The following is a 14305-nucleotide window of genomic DNA, read 5'->3' as shown; positions in this document are numbered from 1 at the left end:
AGTCTAGTTGTTATAATTCCCCTATTTACATGACTGTTAGAGCAGGAACACTCAATGAATTTTCAAATTTTCCAAATGGAATAGAAATAAAACAACATTGAGATTGAAAGAGGAAATGAATTCAGCTTCTTTTACTCTTGGAGAACAGGAGACTGAAAGGCAACATGTGTTTTTCAAGGACATGAGGGATAGAGGCAAAAATGATGATCATGAATTATTCATCAGAGAAGTAGTATCACCTAGTGGATAGAATGTTGGATCTCAAGTGAGGAAGACCTGAGTTCAAATCCTCCCTCAGACATTTGCTAGCTTTGTAATTCTAAGAAAGTAACCTCTCTGAACCTCATTTTCTTCGTCTATCAAATGGAGGTAATAATAGAATTTACCTCACAAAGTTATGAAAGGATCCAATGACATAATATATGGAGAGTGCATTGCATTGAAGTAGAACTGTGAATGTTATTATCTTTTGTGTGGCTAAAACATGAGAAAATGAATAAGAGATTTACGGTCATAATCTTAAATTGCATATAATAGGCTAGATGAACTGTGAAAATGATTTTGGAACCTAAGATTCTTTTAGCCTAAGGTTTCCATTCTATTTTATCTGTTGTTTCATTTTTTACTATGGTGCTGTTTGCTACCAAACTTTAAATTCACAGTTGAGGGTGTAGGAGATGAAAGAGGCTAAATTTTTCTATCTCTTTCTCAATTCCTTTCAGTTAAGAAAAATTTATTATTAACTGGAAGCAATTTTTGTATATAAAAGGGCTATAGCAATAGAAGATCCCCTCCAGGCATGAATTTATAGAGGATTCACAAAAATAACTGTGAATCAAAGTGATATTTGTTTCACTCCAAAAAGAAAAACAAACTCTTCTGATTCTGCAGGGAAAGTGGTCACTGAGAATGAGACAGTGATGCTGGACAGACCTGTGTCATTAAAATGTTCTCTGCAGCCTGTTCAAAAGATCATGATAATCACATGGCAGAAACTCATTAATGGAAGACCAGAGAATATAGCAACTTTCAGCCAACATAGAGTACTTATTCAATCAGCTTACAAGGATAAAATAGAAATGACCCAACCAGGGCTCAACGAATCGACCATCACCTTCTTGAGAACTGCAGTTGAGGATGAGGGATGCTATTTATGCATCTTTAACATCTTTGGTGTCAGAACAGTCTCAGGAAAAATCTGCCTCAAACTTTATGGTGAGATTTTGTGCACATTCATGCATACCTTCAGTAATCGTGGGGAATTCTTCTTTTTTTCTTTGCTTGTTGTTTTATTTAAATAAATATTCTGTTTTATGTTGTTTTTACATGTTGTTTTAAAATTTCTTCCAGCATGCTTTCCTCCCATATTCCTCAGAGGTTCATATGTCATAAGAAATAATATTTTTTAAAAAAGAACAAGAAGAAGAAGGTGAAAAGTAAGCAAAATTCATCAATACATTGAAAGAATGGTAGTGGCAGAGGATGGAGAAGGGAGTGGGGAATGCACTGCTCCAAGTACATTAACCTATCACCGCTGTAGAAGAAGGAGTTGAGGGTATCTTCTCATATCTCTTCTTTGGGATCACATTTGTTCTTTGTAATTTTGCAGCATTTACTTTTTGTTGTTTTATGGCTGTTGCTTCCATTTATATTATTATAGTCACTATATATAATGTTTTCTTGGTTATGGTAACTTTACTTTGTATCTGTTCCTATAAGTCTTTCCATGTTTTACTTTATTCAATGTGTTTGTCATTTCTTACAGCGTAGGAGCATTCCATTCCATTTTCACATCAAAATTTGTTCAGCCATTCCCTATTTGATAGGAATCTACCTTTGTTTTGAATTCTTTGATACTACAAAAAGTGCTGCCATGAATATTTTGGTATATACATGTATAGGGACTTTTCTCTTATCAGTTCCCTCTTTAAAGTATAGGACCATTAGTAGAATCTCAGGGTGAAAGACTATGGACAGAATAGTCACTTCATTTGCATAATTCCATATTGCTTTCTAAAATGGTTGTACTGATTCACAACTCCACCAAGGACATACCTATAACACCTTCAACACTGAGTATTTCTTTTGTTATCTTTGCCAATTAACTAGGTGTGAGGTGAAACGTCAAAGTTATTTTGATTTCCACTTCTTTGATTGTTAGTGATTTGGAGTATTTTTTCATGTGGTTGCACCACCTAGCTGCACTGTTATAAATATATATGTATCTAAGCATGCATACAGAGATACACACATACATATGTGTGTATGTTGTGTGTGTGTATGGTCAAAGGTCATATATCCGTATCTTTATATGTGCGTATCTGCATGTCTTTATGCATATTTATATATTTTCTGCTGAAGTTTTTCAATTGCTTTTAGTCAAAATGACCTATTTTATGTTTTTTCTCAAAGTCTGCTTTTAGAAATACATTTCCTATCCATAACTGTGAAAAGTTTATGATTTGCTTCTCTTTCATTTTTCTGTGTTATGATTATCAATCCATTTTTTAACTTATTGTGGATTATAGTATTAGATTATGCACAAAATTGCTCTTTCCTAAGCAATTTTTCTTTTGAGATTTATCAAACACCAGGTTGTTGAGTTCCACTGTTTCTGGTTCTCCCTCGTCTAGTCTATTATGCTGATCTACTCCTTTATTTAAACAAATGCTGAAAGGTTTTATGGATGCTGCTTTTGGTATACTGTGAAGTCTGGAATGCTCCTCCTCCATTTTTACCTTTTTAATTATTTCTGTTAATATTTTAGATATTTTGTTACTCCAAAAGAATTTCATCAAATTCTTTAAAATATCCATTTGGTAGTTTAATTAGTATCACCAGGAAACTGAAACTGTAATTAAACTTTGGTAGTATTGTTATTTTTATTATATTACATGTCAAAGTCATGATCATTGAACATGTATTCAGTTTTTTAAGTGGGTCTTTTCTTCATTAAGGAAAACTTCATAATTTAATCTCTGCAATATTTTGTATGATTTTGTAGATTGATCCTCAAACGTCTTTTGTGTGTTATAGTTATTTGTGGTGGGATCTCTCTTTATGTTGTTATTGTCTCTTGAATTTGTCATTTTTATATAGAAATCATACTGCTTTTTAAAGGCTTATTTTACAGCCTACAAATTGCTGAAGCTATTTTCTTAATATATTTATCGATTGCCTATAGTTTTCCAAATAAAACAATATATCATTGCATATAGGGATAGTTTTGACCCTTCTTTGAATGTCTTCACACTTGTATTTTCTTTTTATTATCTTATTGCTTTTGCTAGCATGTCTAGGACTATATAAAATAATAGCCGGGAGAGTGGACATCTTTGCTTCCTTGCTGCATTTATCTGGAAATCATCTAGTGTACACCCATGGTAAATTATGCTTACTTTTGGTTTTAGATGGATCCTTGTTCTGATATTAAAAATATGCCTCTATGTGTATATGTTGTATGAATTTTAGTGTAGATAAGTTATATTTTGTTAAAGTCTTTTTCATAATCATGTGGGCATATATGATTAATGAAGATGATTATTTCCCTAATGTTCAATCATACTTGAATCCCTGATATAAATTCACCTTGGTTATAAAGCATGGTTTCCTAGAGAATTGCAATAGTCTTTCTGAATGGATGCTATTTATATTGATTTTTTGATATATTGATTTTGGAAAATTTGGATTCCCTGATAATAATAATCCATACTTGTTCATGCTTTATCTTTCATTAGTTTAGGTATGAAGACTATATTTACATCATAAAAGGAGTCTGATGTTTTGTTTTCAATTTTTGAGCATGATTTTTGTAATATCAATATTACACATTTTTTAAGGGCTTGATAGAATTCCTCTGTAAATTTATCAGAATCACAATTTTTTGCTTCCTTCCTTTATATCCAGTTCACTTTCCTTTTCTGAGACTGAATTATCTAAGAGCTCTATTTGATCTTCTGTTAATTTGAATCGTTTATATGTTTGAAGGCATTAATCTTTTCTTTTCTCTTCTCATTTTGTTAGCTTTTATATGAACATTGTAGGTTCTCAAAATTAGTTTTGATCTTCCAATTATGATTTCACTTTGTTCCTTTGTGATTTTGTTGGTTTTCTGCCCTCCTCTTTTAAAGTCAGATTTGCTACAGATTTATCAAGTTTGTAAGTCTTTTTTTCTCTAAAGAAAATAGCTTTTTTTTATTTCAGTTTTGTTTATTCTTTCTTTATTATGTGTCTCCAACTTGTCTATTTTTCATTGTCTCCCCTTTTGTGCTCATATTGAGATATTTATTGTATTCTCAATTTTAAAGTGAATATTCATATCATTAATTCTCTGCTTTTCAGTTTTGATAATAGCTTCTCCCTCACAAGGCTGTGAGGGTAAAATGAGATAACCAGCAAAATCATGTTTTATTCTTTGACACACTATATAAATGCAAGTCATCATTATTATTTTCTGAGGAATCAACCTATTTCTCCATTTCTGATACTTTAAAAAAAAATTCCTTACAGTACTGTGCACAGAGATGCTGAATCCATTTGGATGAAAGATCATTATTAGTTTTTGTTTCAGTACAGCCTATAGTTTTCCTGAACTACCAGTTCTCTGAAGGCTACCTGAATGTCACCTGCTCTGCCACTACACGGCCACACCCTGTAATCTCTTGGAAGATCGAGCCAGAGGTGATGAATAGCACTGAGAGCATCACTCATCCAAATGGTACCACATCAGTCACTAGCATCCTCCACATCAGACTCTGAGAACCATGTGGGGAAAAGGATATTCTGTAATGTGGAGCACATGGACACCATCATGGAATATAGTGTGGTCCCAACCAAAGATGGCTCAGGTAAAGATGCCTTTTCTGATGTTTTTGTGGCCCATAACCAGGCAGTGTCATTCTTTTTGCCTGTATCCCTCACAGAAAAGCAAAGAGATAGGTAAGAAGATGAGGGAGCATGACAAGACACTTTCGAGATACTTTAATCATGTGTGAGCATTATGCCAGACACTACTGAACTTCTGGTGTTGTCAGTCCTGTGCAAGTCTTCATGACCCCATTTGGAGTTTTCATGGCTGAGAAACTGGAAAGTTTTGCCATTTCCTTCTTCAGCTCATTTTACAGATGAGGAAACTGAGGCAAAGAGGGTAAAGTAATTTGTCCAGTGTCACAAACCTAGTAAATGTCTGAGGCTGGATTTGAACTCAGATATTCCTGACTCCAGGCCCAGCACTTTGTCCACTGAACCATCTTTGATTCCAAAAAGGTAAGAAAGTTCATATTACTTTTTGTAACAGTCTCTCAAGGAGAGATATGATAGACATCTACAAGTATATATCAATTATATGCAAATTAAATGCAAAGTAATTTGAAGGGGGAGGTTCTAGGACCTGGTGGATCATAAAGCCTCTCACAGACAATGAATGGTACCTGAGGTGGGCTTTGAAGGAAATTTGCTATTCTAAGAGGGAAGAAAGAGATATCTCTAATGCAGCAGCCAAATGGCATCCTCCCCACACATATCCCTAGTTCTCCTGAGCTGATGCTGGGAGGACTTTTATTTTGACCTATTTCACTCTGTCTTGCACCCCATTTGGTGAAATAGACCATGTACCTAGACCCCATCACTAATGACATGCCCTGGAAGGAGATGTAAGCCTCTCTCCACAGAAAACAGCACCAGGTGTAGACTCAGGATCCTCTTCCAAACCAAACACTGCTAAGGACTTCTCCAAGGAACAGGGGGGAGTCAACCAAAAGCTAAGTTTCAGAGGGACCCCTTTAAACTTTCAGACTGTATCCCTTACAGGGTCTATTCATGATTCTCCTCTTCCTTGATCCCAGGGAAGTCCCTAGAGCAAAAACACAGGATTTTTGGCAATTAGAACTAATGCCCCAAAAGATCCTCTGTTCATTCTGTATCTTTACATGAATACAGAGCTTTCTGTTTTGTTTCAAATTATAAAATTTGGAACAAGATTCCCATAGAGCCTCTATTCATAGGCATGCATAGTACTGGAAAGGATTGTCCCTCCACCCCCATTTTACAGACAAGCAAATAGTCCTAGGAGAGATAAGTGATTTGTCCAAGGTCACATAACTAGCAAGTGATGGAAGCATGGTAGGACTCATTTCTAGTTTTCATGGTGAGTGACCTTGACATCCTGGAATATCACTCAGAAAATCCCTCAGCTTCACTTACTTCGAAATGGTTAAGGATAAAAATTTTGCCATATTTCATTCAGGTTCAAAGCAGAGTATTAGAGCTGGGCAGTGTAGAGTGTCCCCTTTAGTCTTCTCAGTCAAATAGTTTTAGAGTAAGACCATAGAAAAATATCTTTACATACAAGAGTTCTTGAATTGTATCTTGTTCTCAAGAAATTTAAAATTTGAAATAGAAATAGATCTCAAATATAAGTATATGTGTATTTATGTATATATCCATATGGGTACATATATGCATGTGCATGGGTGAGCATATATATATGCATGTATACACATATATACATATACCTTATATATATATATACACACACAGAAATATATTCAGTTAGAAGACAGACACATGGTGAGGAAGGAAGTGTTTCCAATAAAATTAAAGCCATTCATTCATGCATTCATGTGTATCTTTCTCCAGGTTTTTTTGAGCATGTATCTCTTGTTTATTTTCTTCTCCCTCCATCCCTCCCTGCTTCCCCACAGGCCATAGCCTTTCAATGGCTTTATTTGTGGGTATTCTTGTGCCTGTAATGATCCTGCTCATCCTGATTCTTATCTTACTGTACTGGAAATATCTCCAGCAGAGTGGAGGTGAGTTGTGGGGGGAGGGGTTGTAGAAAAGAAGGAGACAGTGGGAAACAATGGAGAGCCAAGCTGTCTTCTCAGGTTGTTGGGGGAGCATGCTATTAGATATTGAGGAGATGGCAGAGTTATGTTTTATGTATTCATTTCAAATTATTTCAATGAGACTTCTGGGTCATATGATGGAAGACTAGACATTTGCTCCAGTCCCCATGAACCCATAAAACTACCCCAAATAAGAACTATATTCAGGAAACTAAATAAAATTCTCCACAAGCCAAAACACCAAGAAATTTAACCATGAAACAATTCAATAAGCTAACTGCAGAATAGGCTAACCTTGACTACTGAGCATGCTCATTTGAGGGTCTTTTCCTCCCACTAGTCACCATGCTCTGGCATGGTGACACAACCTGAACCACAGGCTGGTGTTCTTGGATCCACTCACCAATGTCCTTGTTGTGGGGTTAGCTTCTGTCAACCTGCCTTGTCCCTGAGGTCACTCCCTCCCACCCCCACCTTGAATTCTGTGGTACCAAACAGCATAACTACTCTGTCCGTCCTTTACTTAAGTATAAGGATAGACAATTGTTGTAACTGTTTGTCGTTCGTTCTTGAAGAGCATCGTGACATTAGGGAGGTGATGATGTGACATGCAAGTGAACTGGATTTGAGTGAGGAAGGGCTGTGCAAAGTCACCATCCTCACTCTATCCTCTGGAGCCATCTGGGTCCAGCAACAAGATATAGATCAAGATGAGTGGAGATGGCCTTGGATGCAGTGAGAGGCCTTGGTGTTTTCAAGCTAAGGTCTTTAACAGGTCTCAGTTTGACTAAGGCAGTGGCCATTCAGTAATTAAGTCTAGGTAAGAAATGAGCCAAAGAATGACTTTTTTACCTCCTAGATGGAAAAAATATCAATCTGAGAGAAGAAGACACTCAGGTTTTCTGGCCAAAACAGAAACAATTGCCATTTTCACTCACTCTCAGCCAGTCAGTGACCAAAGGATGAGCAAGTGGGCTTTCTACCACTGCCTAAATCATACCTGCACAACTTACAAGCAGGTGGACAGCTTAAGGCCCTTGAGCTACTTGTGACAAACCAAAGAATTTCCTCTGCTTACTAAGGTTGTTTACCTCCAAATTTTTCTTATAGGCTTTGGAAATCTTTTGACAAGCAGCCCAAGGACATGGTGCAAGAGCCACAAGTTGTGCAGGCCTGCTTTAAATTTCAGAATGGAAAGAAATTGAAGTGCAGTAATGGAAAGAATGAAGGCAAAATCCATTTTAGGAATAAAAAATATAGAAAATGAAAAATGGAAAATATTGAAGGGGAGGAGAAGAAGATTTTAATTAATACCTGAGAGAGAAAAAGAGGGGAAGAATTAGATAACTAGATAAAAGGAAAGAAAAGAACCAAAGTCTTGCAGTCAGCAAAACTATGGAAAAGGGTATCAAATGGAAGGATCTGGGGCTTAAGGGTGCAGAGAAAAGAGCCTGTGGGAGTAAGCTTACCTTAAAGTAAGTAGATTATACAGCTGTCTAAGAAGGTGGAAAGATTGCTGGGCTCAACATCAAACAGTGTTTGTCTACACCTTATTATCCATGTGAGCTATAGAGGGAGACAACAAAGTTTAGTAGGAAAAGCACTGCCTTGGGAGTCAAAGGACCTGGGCTTGAATTCTGCCTTTTCTACTTCCTCTCAGTGTGACCTTGGGCAAGTTTCTTAACCTCTGTGGGCCTTGGTTTCTTCACCTCTAAAATGAGGATATTGTATTAAATGGCCCACTCTGTGCTCTAAAATCTATGATCCGGTGATGTGAAGTCACTTCTTATTTGTAGATTTCAGTTATTAAACTTTAAATCTTCTGTTCCCCTCAAGACCCAATTTTCTCCTTTACCACTAAGTGCTAGGCCAGAGGTGGGGGACTTGCTGCCACTAGGGTACATATGGCCTTCCAGATCCCTGAGTGCAGCCCTTTGACTGAGTCCAAGTTTTACTGACCAAATCCTTTAATTAAGGAGATTTGTTCTGTGAAGTTTGAATTCGGTGTTTCAATAGAGAAACCAGGGCCCTGAGGACAATGTAGCAGTAGGGGCACTGGACAGGAGGAGAGTTCATGAGTCTGCTTCTGTGAGCTTGAGCAAATGCCTTCCTTTATTTGAGGATCTTAATTTCTTCCTCTTTAAAATAAAAGTTCTTTTTGTCCTCTTATTACATGGCCAATATGGTCATATGTTTTGCTTGTCTATTTTTGAAATGGGTTTTATTTTTCTTTCCCTCTCAATAAGTGGGGGTGGAGAATGGGAGAGAGACAGAGGATTTGCAACTGAACATAAAATAAAACTTAATTTAAAAAAAGAGTTGTTCTTAGATGGTCCCTAAGATCATTTCAAGCACTGATAGGGGATTGGAAAGTAGATGTCATTTTGATGAGGGCTGAAGGTGGGGTCCTGGGGAAGATGAGATCCCAACAAAGACCAGAGCACAGGGGCAGGTTGCCTGGAATGAATTCTTAGACTCAAATATTCTTGAGGTCAGGGTAAAGATCTATTATGCTTTTCAGTGAGCAAGAGTCCTTAGGGAACCTACAATTTGAAAGGGGCACAGGTAAAGTTTATATAGGATATTCTGTAGTAAAACGTGCAAAAACATGTGAACTGTGTCATTCAGGGTGAGATTAGGGAGTAGTTAGTGATTTTTTTCCCCATTTTATTGATTATATTTTTAAACGAATTGATCAATTTCTTTTTCTACCTCTCTAATTTGACTTTTAAAATCCTTCCTGAGCTCTGTAATGTTAAGGGAATTTGAAGATTTTCCCTGCCCCTTAACAGGACCATGTGAGCTGCTTTGAGCTCTGGCCTAGCCAGGGTGGGAGGAGCTTGCTGAATGATTGGAACAGGAAGGGTGGAGGTAAAAGAGAGCAAGGCAGAGCTGAGTCAGAGCAGCTTGGGGGAGTGGGAGAGGGGGGAATTTTGGCCTAGGGGAGCTTGTTTGTGTGGAGGCCTAGCAGAGGAAATGCTTGGGGATGGCCGTGCTACCTTTATTGGCAATGTATACAAACTTCATTGTTAGCATGGTATCTGAATAAATATTTTGGTCTCATCTTTGAGGAAGAGAGTTTATATTTTGCATATTTACCTTGGAAATATTGATGCCTATCTATAGTGGCTGCTGTGGGTATCACACTGGCATTACAAACCCTTCCAAGAATGCTTTTTAGGTCTGAGACTCAGTGAATATTCCTTTTCAAGTTTTCAGATAAGGGTATAGTGTCAATGCTGTCCTCTTCTGAATTCATATTTTGATCTCTCCTGTCCCCATAGTAAGAATCTACGGTCTTTGCTTTTGTAAGTTGCATTTTGCTCCTTGTGATCACCTTTTTCCTGGCTTTTCATGTGGGTCTCTGCTTCTGGGGCTCAGGGGGCTCTGTCCCATGCTAGGAGGCTGGTTTCTGGCTTTTTGTGCTGTGGCTTCAGATTCTGGCAGCTGGAAGCTATATAATGCTCAAACTTACTTGGTGCTGAGCTGGAAGTGGCTGGTATGTGCCAAGGCCAGGTGAGGTCTTTCTGCATTGGGGTTGCACTGAAACTCTCAGCTTAAGTGTGGGGGAGGGGTGGTCTGGCTACTGGAGGTATCTCCCCCTCCTGGAGCAGTGCTAGAGGACTGTTAGACTGAGCTGCTAGTGGGCTCCCATTCACACTGGAGTCTGTCAAGTCCCCTGGCTGTGCAAAGGCACGCCTGGGGTCCTGGTGCTGGCCCTTGCAGGCTTCACCAGCCTGGGGCTCAGGACCTCCAGTTGGTTCACTGAGGCGGGGCTTGCTGCTGGCTTGCTAGAATGTCTCCTATCGCCTACTGGTTCTCTTTAACCACAGCAAGAGAAACACTTCCTCTCAATCCCCTGAACTAAAAAAAAAAAACCAAACTGCTGCACCCCATCTTTCTGCTGGCTCCATTTTTCCAGGATTTTTTTGTCCTGTTTGAATTTCTGTGTACTGTCCAAGTGAAACGTGGCCTTTAATCACCAAATCAAGCCTAATTTGACTTCAAAGCTTGCTAATATCCTCCAGTTTAATCTGACAGCCCGGACTCTGACCTAGACATTGCTGTTAAAACATAAGGTTACTATGCTGCTCCAATGGGCTAGTTTAGGTCTGATTCAGATCCTTCTGCTCTGCTTTGTCTCATTATACTCCAGTGCTTGACACTGACATCCCTTACATAATACATATCTTTATTCAATAATTCAGTGATTCCTTCAAAACAAACAAATTATTTTTTTGTTGGACTCATTTCCTTAATGGGGGTAGGGGGAGGGAATTTGACATAAAAATAGGAGAAATTGCTTTATATCTTGAAGTAAATCAATGAATTACTGTCATAGGAAAGAAATCACCAAATGAAATCAGTCAAGATAAAATGTGCTACGTAACTTTCATTTCATAATAAATTAATAAAAATTAAAATGGAGCAGCATCTTAGTCATTTTGTATCTCAAGTTTACATTTTGAGAACTAAAAATCTAAATACAAAGAGATATTTAGGCCATTTCACTATATATTAAATGAATATTTGAAAATATAAAATGAGTAGGAGATTTAGCAAGGAAACAAACCAATAGCAAATTTGAGAAATTATTAAAAATTTTAGTTTAAAATAATTGCTTTTTTTTGAAAACTAAATCGCTCATAAGTGATCAACTGCATTCATTAACATTTCCTTATGTTTTCTTTTCATTTCAGAAAGGCATGCACGTTGAAACTTAGAAGGAAAGAAGAAAACTAGAAAGAGAAAGAGCAAGTGAATAATTATTTGGCAGTAATGGTAAATAAGTAAAAATAAAATTTTAAAAAGCATGACAAATTCTATAGGCTTTCAAGCAGTAATGGAAAAACAGAATGAAACAAGCTTAAAAAGAACATGTATAAGAAGTATGGAAAATAAGAAATCACAGAAGGAAGCTGTGTCAGCATGAGTGTGGGGAAGGTTGTTCTGGCTACTGGAGGTTTCTTCCTCTCCTGGGGCAGTGATAGAGGAAAGGTAGACTGAGCTGCTAGTGGGCTCCCATCCGCACCAGTGTCCGTCTGGTTGTGCAAAGGCGTCCTGGTGTTGGCCCTTGCAGGTTCCACCACCCTGGGGCTCAGGATCTCCAGTTGGTTCACTGAGGCGGAGCTTGCTGCTGGCTTGCTAGAATGCCTCCTATCCTGTACTGGTTCTCTTTAACCACAGCAAGAGAGACATTTCCTCTTAATCCCCCTAGCTTCTTGAACTAAAAAAAATGCAAAACTATTGCATCCCATCTTTCCGCTGATTTTGGTTTCATTTTTTTCTACCTCTGTCCCCACGACAGCAAGGACTCTGAAATAGGACATGTATCGTTATACAAATCTATATACATACAGATGTAGATATATACACACATGCACACACACAGATGCATATGTATATATTTCCACATTAGTCATGTTATGAAGGAAGAATCAGAACTAAAGGGGAAAACCATGAGAAAGAAAAAAGGAGAAAATAGTATGATTCTATCTGCACTCAGACTCCACAGTTCTTTGTCTGGATGTAGATAGCATTGTCCATCACAAGTCTTTTGGGATTGTCTTAGATCATTGCAGTGCTCAAAAGAGCTAAGTCTATCAAAGTGGATCATCATGTAGTCTTGTGCTACTATTCCTGGTTCTGCTCACTTCACTCAAAATCAGTTTATGTATGTCTTTCCAGGTTTTTCTGAAGTCTGCCTGCTCATCATTTCCTGTGGAACAATAGTATTCTATCACATTTGTACACCACAACTTGTTCAGCCATTCCCCAATTTGGGCATCCCTTCAACTTCCAATTCTCAGTCACCATTTTTGTATTTTTTAATATAAATATTTTTGTACTTATGGGTCCTTTTCCCCATTTTTATGATCTCTTTGGGATACAGAACTAGAAATAATATTGTTGGGTCAAAAAATATGTACAGATTTGTGTTTTTTTGTGTGTAGTTCTAAATTGCTTTCCAGAATGGTTGGATCAGTTCACAATTGCACCAGCAATGCATTAGTGTTCCAATTTTTCCACATCTTCCCCAACATTTATAATTTTGGTTTTTTGTCATATTAGTCAGTCTTATAGGTGTGAGGTGGTACCTCAGAGTTATTTTAATTTTTATTTCTACAATCAGCACAGATTTAGAACATTTTTTCATATAACTGTACAAAGCTTTAATTTGTTCATCTGAAACCTACCTATTCATATTCCTTAATCATGTATCAATTGGAGAATAATTGTATTATTCTTAATTTAACTCAGTTCTGTATATATTTTAGAAATGAGGATTTTATCCCTTTTTATGTCTTAAAATACTTTTTGTATGTAGTATATAGTTCTGTATGGTTAAATGATATATGGTTTTATATGATTCTCTGGGAGGTGGAAAGGGAGGGATGTAGGGGAAAGCTTTAGTGAAGTAAAAAAAGACAATTAAAATTTTGTTTTTATAAATAAAGACAAATGTGAGTGTTCAAAAAAAAAACCAAACCAAACCACGCATTTGAATCAATCCCTCCCCCCAAAACTAGGAGGAAGTAGACTATTTATTTGACATAGTAGATTGATTGCTAGATTTGGAGACAAGGAAGATTGGATTCCAGTTCTGCTTCTCATATTTTCTAAATATGAGCATAGCCAAGGCCCTTTACCTAACTGAAATTCAGTATTTTCTTCTGTAAAATAAAGATATTAATATTTGTAATACCTACTTCATGAAATTTTTTTAAGACTCAAAGGAAATAATGTAAATAAAGTGCTCCATAAATTGGAGCATGCTTCCCCCCAAAAAATCCAAATAAAACTCCTCATAGAATGCTCCCAAACAGATGGTTAATTTAATATTATCAGAAAGAATTGATGTGTTTTCTCACCACCACCTCTACTGTCATTGATTTTGTATTTTACCAGCATTTTGTTGTCGTTCCATGTTGACTTTACTTCCACTGCTGTAGTATTGATTGATTGATTGATTACTGTCAGCAAGGGTGTGGTGGACGCAGCTTATTTCAGTTTCAGAGACACCACTGTTAAGGTTTTAGTTTGAGCAATTTACCTTAAAAACTGGAAATGTTATACCAATCAGAATTTGATTCATTGCTTTGTTGATGGTGTTGACTTAAGAAAGTGATGGAGAAAATTGTAATGAAGCACATTAAAGTGAAAAGTGAGGCAAACTATATTTTCCTAAAAGATAGTGAAGCAATATCAGTACTAAACATATATGCAACAAATGGCACAGCATCCAGATTCTTCAAGGAAATGTTTAAAGCAAAGGAAGAAATAAACAGTAAAACTATAGGAGTAGGGGGCTTCAACTTTCCCTTCTCAGAACTAAAAAAATCTAAGCAAAAAATTAAAGAAGTTAAGGAAATGAATATAATTTTAGAAAGGTTAGATATGACAGATCTCTGTGGAAGATTGAATGGGAATAGAATGGGAATAGAAAATAGAAATGGGAA

General features: G+C 36.9%; 1 protein-coding gene across 2 annotated transcripts; it reads left to right on the top strand.

Annotated features, from left to right (window-relative positions):
* Positions 1-813: 813 nt before the first annotated feature.
* LOC140506650 (OX-2 membrane glycoprotein-like) lies at positions 814-13302 on the top strand. 2 transcript variants are annotated; one of them, XM_072614014.1, is made up of 5 exons: positions 814-1215; positions 4571-5265; positions 6702-6809; positions 11546-11627; positions 12534-13302. In XM_072614014.1, exons 1-2 carry the CDS (start codon positions 921-923, stop codon positions 4756-4758), a joined length of 483 nt encoding a protein of 160 aa, XP_072470115.1. In that variant the 5' UTR covers positions 814-920; the 3' UTR covers positions 4759-5265; positions 6702-6809; positions 11546-11627; positions 12534-13302. The 2 variants fall into 2 exon arrangements, 1 of the variants encoding a protein (XP_072470115.1); XR_011968024.1 differs by lacking the exons at positions 814-1215; positions 6702-6809 and having other exon boundaries at positions 2379-5265.
* The last annotated feature ends 1003 nt before the right edge of the window (positions 13303-14305 follow it).

This window comes from Notamacropus eugenii, chromosome 5 (assembly GCF_028372415.1).
Source record: "Notamacropus eugenii isolate mMacEug1 chromosome 5, mMacEug1.pri_v2, whole genome shotgun sequence".
NCBI lineage: Eukaryota > Metazoa > Chordata > Mammalia > Diprotodontia > Macropodidae > Notamacropus > Notamacropus eugenii.
Note: the sequence above shows the minus strand (reverse complement) of the source record. Positions and strands in the feature narration are given on the sequence as shown.

What these genes read in the sequence shown, in the direction of transcription:
- LOC140506650 (XM_072614014.1), top strand. Translation starts at nt 921, where the DNA reads ATGCTGGACAGACCTGTGTCATTAAAATGTTCTCTGCAGCCTGTTCAA. An exon ending in AATCTGCCTCAAACTTTATG is followed by an intron (nt 1,216 to 4,570) that starts GTGAGATTTTGT and finishes TTTTTGTTTCAG; the next exon opens with TACAGCCTATAGTTTTCCTG.